The sequence below is a fragment of the Octopus bimaculoides genome, chromosome 1, assembly GCF_001194135.2.
Source record: "Octopus bimaculoides isolate UCB-OBI-ISO-001 chromosome 1, ASM119413v2, whole genome shotgun sequence".
In the NCBI taxonomy this organism is placed as follows: domain Eukaryota; kingdom Metazoa; phylum Mollusca; class Cephalopoda; order Octopoda; family Octopodidae; genus Octopus; species Octopus bimaculoides.
In genome coordinates, this window is record NC_068981.1 from 85612445 (window position 1) to 85618034 (window position 5590).

The 5590-nt window shown below is 34.6% G+C and overlaps 1 protein-coding gene across 1 annotated transcript in view; it reads right to left on the reverse strand.

Annotated features, from left to right (window-relative positions):
• The window catches only part of LOC106868569 (dnaJ homolog subfamily C member 10), a 36799-nt gene that overhangs the window by 13165 nt on the left and 18044 nt on the right, over window positions 1-5590 (reverse strand). The window contains exons 10-14 of the mRNA XM_014913891.2: window positions 4820-4931; window positions 3049-3185; window positions 2464-2580; window positions 1695-1796; window positions 328-483 (exon numbers count right to left, since the gene is read on the reverse strand). Coding sequence (XP_014769377.1) covers window positions 328-483; window positions 1695-1796; window positions 2464-2580; window positions 3049-3185; window positions 4820-4931 — 624 coding nt within the window. The remainder of the gene's footprint in view (window positions 1-327; window positions 484-1694; window positions 1797-2463; window positions 2581-3048; window positions 3186-4819; window positions 4932-5590) is intronic.

Here is a 5590-nt window from a genome sequence, read left to right on the forward strand (position 1 = left end):
CGGTAGAACTGTATGCAAGTCTTATTTGTTGAAGACAATTCGTGTATAGTTCTGCAAATTATATTGATTCTAGAACGGCTGTGCTGACAAGAACACAGATGTTGTTACGTAATTAAAACGTTAATGTTCAAAACTGCAGTACACAGCTAATTCTTTATTCTGTATATTTCTCATTTTGTCCTGTTCTGGTGTTTTGCGAAATTTTTTCTGGAGAACATTATTTTTCTTTGTGGTTGGGTCGTTGATGACCTCTTTCTAGCATATTGGATGTCCACCTAGTGGTCATCCCTTATACACGTATATATATTGATAGATATATTGTGTTACCTTAGAGAGCTTACGCCATTCAGGAGCCAACTGTTGACAAGGGCCACACCATGGAGCAAAGAAATCGACAACCCAGATTTCATTTTGGCCACGCTGTTTAACTTTGGAATGAAAGTTGTCAGGAGTCAGTTGTTCTACAGATGGATGAAGAGTATCCTAGTAAAATGTGAAAGTAAAGGAGGAAAAAATATCAGAAAATGTGTTTATTTGGAAAGCAACAAATAAATTTCCCTCTATAGAGAGACTTGTACATCAATTTTAATTTTGCCTACATTTATCTTGTTTAAGTCATTGGACTGTGGCCATGCTAGAGCACTACCTTGAAAGATTTAGTCAAACAAATCAATCCCATAACTTATTTGTCAGTCTGGTACCTATTCTATTGGTCTCTTTTGCTGAGCTGCAAAGAAATAAGCTAACACCAGTCTTCAAGCAGTGTCAGGGACAAACACGCATGCACACACATACACACAACAGGCTTCCACAGTCTCCAGCAACCAAATCCACTCTCAAGGCATTGGTGGGCCTGGGCACTTTAATAGAGGTGGTGGTGGTGGTGGCGTCAGCAGCTGTAGCGATGGGGGTGGAGAAGATGATGGAAGTAATTGTGGCAGTGATGATGATGGTGAAGGTGAACCATTGTCTTTACATTTGCTTTTCTATGCTGGCATGAGTTGACCAGGACTTTCTCAAGAAGTGTTTTATAACCAAATGCTCTTCTTGACATTCATCCTTGTAGATAAAGTGTACTTATTCTAAAATCAGGATACACACAGGTATTACATATCATCTTTATCATCATCATTTATCTATAGAAGATTTTTGACAGTTAGACGCCTTTCCTGTCACCAACCCTTACCCATTCCAAGATTCCCCTTGGCCAGACATGTTCATATTTAAATTAAAACTTGCCATCATAATTTAATGTAAGACATTCATTTATATCCATTATGTCAAGACAAGGAGACACAAACACACACACACAGATACACAACAGGCTTCTTTCAGTTTCCACTTACCAAATCCACTCACAAAGCTTTGGTTGGTGCAACGCTATAGTAGAAGCCCAAGGTGCCATGCAGTGGAACTGAGCCTGAAACCATGTTGGGAAGCAAACTTTTTAACCACACAGCTACACCAGCACTCATATGTGTGTGTGCGCGCGCGCGCATGTGCGCATCTAATGGGTTCCTGAATAGTTTTCATCTCCTAAATTTAACTCAGAAGGTTCTGAGTCCACAGAATGGTATGATTGAAGTCATCTGCCCAAGATGTCATACAGTGGGATTAAATCTGGAACCACATGACTGCTAAGCCATAAAAATTACAAAACAGGTGTAAAAACCCCTAAGGTGAATTATGCTTACCTCAATAAAATCAATGATATCTTGTGCGCGATGTTGACCATGGTAATGATGAGGTGTGCTTCTATTGTAAAAAATAGTGGTTGGATAAGATCTAATGTTGTACTAAAATGACAAAAAAAAAACAAGGGAAAAAATACAATCATCAGTTATGGAAATTAAGTATTTATTTTCTTCGACAGAGGTTTTACTTATACTTTAAATAGTCTATATTTATTTAAACCAAGGTCAGCTCTAATCAAGTAGACTTCTGAGCTAACTCCCAAAGTGTACTTCCAAGCTAACAGCCATTCTTATTAAGTCCCCCCCCCTACCCAAGAATTTACTCTCTGATCTTTGGAAATATGCTACAGTGTTTTCAAATCAGGCAATAAAAACATTATTTCAGATAACGAATTTCTTGAAAAGCAATACATATTTTAACACAGACTATTTGTAAATCAGTTTTAAACTGGTCTCTTCATCTTGTAGTTCAAAACACAATCCTTTGCCTGTCCATGCTTGTTTTCAGATTTTCAGTCCTTGTTTCATTCATTCTGAATAACATAAATCTTCCCTTTCTTAAGTCCCAAGTTACTCTGTGGTTGAAAAAACTTTGGGAGTGTAAATCATATATGATGCATAGATGCCAAGGAAATATTTACTGCGTCACATGTGATACATGGGACAGGCAAAGAGTTAAAATTCTAAAATTTAAATTGTTTTTTTTCTTCAAAGTTTATGAAAACTTTCGAATTTATAAAAAAAAAAACTTTAGGAAAAGCTATTATACCTGAGTGCAGAGGCCCTGATGTACAGTACAGTCAACAGAACCAAAAGATATTGTTTTACCATAACTTTTGGATGCTTTTCTAAATTCTGGCAGCAACCGCATACACGGAGGGCACCACTATAAAACAAAAGTATGAATAAGCAAATCAAGAAAAAGAAAAGAAAATTTAATAAGACTTGATATTTAGATTCTTTAATTCTTTTGATGCCAACTCACTAAGAGCTCCTCTAGTTCTATGATATATATGTATTAAAAAAAACCCATTTACTTTAAAATGTTCATATTTAAATTAAAACTTGCCATCATAATTTAATGTAACAACCTTTAAAGTTGCAAAAATGATATTTTTTCTAAATTCCCTCACATTCCTGATTATTTTAAGAAATAATTGAAACACATAGGCAGTGTATTTCTTTAAAAATAACCACAAAAGAATGAACTATGGCAGAACATGTTTAAAGTATTGGTGACAAAAATATCTGAATGTTATTTTCATTATTTATATCATTTTAAAAATTAGCCTAATAGCAAACACCATAGTTCATTTTAAAAAGGTAGATTAGGAATATACAGAAATGTACTTACTGGCGCAAAAAAATCAACAAACCATGGATCTTGACTATCTACTACCCGATGAGGAAAATCGCCAGGACCAAGTGCTTCTAAAGAAGCTTTCACACTCTCTTTAGCAAAAGCAGCTACATCATGAGCAATTGCACGACCTGAAATTAAGAAAGCAATAAACTAAAACATATAGTTTTAATGCTACATTTGATCTGATGATGCACAATAAACAAAAGTAATACTCTGTGTGTGTGTGTAAGAAGCAAATATATAAATTGCTCAAATTAAGATTTCTATTAATAACTTTATTTCAAATTTTGATTTATTGAAATTCCATATTGAGAAATTGATAAATATATAAGATGAAGTTATTTCTCTTGAGTAGGGGCACCAGAATCATTAATCATATTCCTTGGTAGCATCTTGATGAGACAGAAATGAAATGACTTGAGTGGATATAATATTGAATTATTGAGGATGCTTCTAGAGGACACACTGGACTAGATCATGTAGTCATAAATTTAGAATGTTTGCAAAATCTGCTCAAAGCTGGCTGAGTGTCAAATAGCAAGAACCTTTAGCTTATATCCACTTTGGGGGCTTCACTGTATATTTGAACATACATTTAAATCTACATGACTCAGTTCACTTACTATATTTACTCAAGTATTATGAAAGAAATATAATACAAAGCATCAGAGACAAAATTGGTGGGATAGCATGAAACACAAGTGAAAAACAAAAGTACTAAAAGTGGAAGTCACATTGTATTCAAGATTACATTGTATACAAGTCAAGTAATTATGATATATGTTAGTAGTAGGTACCATATCAACTGAGAATGTTGCCTGAGTTTGACTTGCATCATAACTAGTAGAGTAAAATCTATCTCTTATTTACTTAATACAAAAGTCATCCAGTACTGAAAAACTCAAAATTGTTGAAGTATGGAATAAACTATCGGCATCAGTTGTTAGCTGTCAAAACACTACAACCTTCAAAACGTCCATGCTTCCTGAAATTTGCCAACCTGATGCCCCCTACCCCCATTTCTTCTTCCTTTTTTTTTTTTAAGATTTTCTCACTGTTCACTTTCTGTACATATTCTATGTACTGTTCATGCAATTTTGGTTACTTTTTTTGATGGGTTTTGCACCTGAGCATTGTATACAATAAGTTCGTTATTATTATTTTAAGTTATTTGGGAGAGATCCCTACAACAGACTAGCATTTTGTCAAAGAGAAGATTTATATTTCATCAAATTCCCACACCTGTAAACACAAGTGAATTACATAGTTGTGGTTTCACAAAAAGAAATTAACTTCCAAATGAGCTCATATTCTATTTAGGTACACAAAATGACTGTGTGATTAAGAAGCTTGCTTTGCAACCACATGGTTTCGAGTTCAGACTCAGTATACAGTATCTTGGGTAAGTGTCTTCTACTATAGCTTCAGGGTGATCAATGCTATGTAAGTGAATTTGGTAGATGGAAACTGTGTGGAAGTGTGTGTGTGTGTGTGTGTGTGTGTGTGTGTTTGTCCCACACACACACACCACTTGACAAATGGTCTTGGTTTGTCTACATCTCCATAACTTGGCAGTTTGGCAAAAAAGACCGATAAAATAAATATCAGACTTTAAAAAAATAATAATTACTAGGGTAAAACCCTTTACAGTCATGCCTCAGCATAGCCACAGTCCAATATCTAAAAGTGAAAGACAAAAGATTATATTTTAGCATTCATGCAAAAACAGCATAAAAGATATTTCTTAAAACTGTTTCCTTACCATAATATATTTCATGGCCACCACTTGATTTGAAAAGGACAAAAGTTGGCATTTTAAAAATATGTAACTGGTGACATTCATTCTGAAGAATCCTACAGTCAACACGACCAACCTAAAAAATATTGTATTGAAAGGAAAATATAATTCATACAGTATCATCTGTTGTTTAACTTAACTCATCCCTCATTAAGCAAACCTATGAGCAAAGATTTTCCTGCCATGACCATCACATCTTTATTTTCAGATAAGATGACAAGATGTACTGAGGACTATATTATCCAAAGTGTCCTTTTTCTATGGTATGTGATTTGAGGGAGATATGGCTGCTATTTCCAGCAAGTAAAGCAACCCTGTAAAAGCTTCCTTTGATGTTAAGATACTTTGTGATCGGTTACTGTTAGAGCCACTTCATTTCAGACCCTTTTTGCCCTTGTAAAAAAACATAAACATCACAAACACCTATTTCCCTCACATAAAAATCTCAGGCTTCATGTTTATCTAAAAAGAAAATACAATAGCTTTTACATATATCCTGTGTTTGTTGTCCACCACTATTTGACAACTGGTGAGTTTATGCCCCCATAATTCAGAGGTTTGGCAAAGAAACTGATAGAATAAGTACTAGGCTTTAAAAAAATAAGTCCTGGAGTCAATTAGTTCAACTGAAGTCTTTCAGGGCAGTGCCCCAGCATAGCTGCATGGCCGCCACACTGCAGGCAAATGACTGAAACAAGATATATATATATATATATATATATATATATATATATA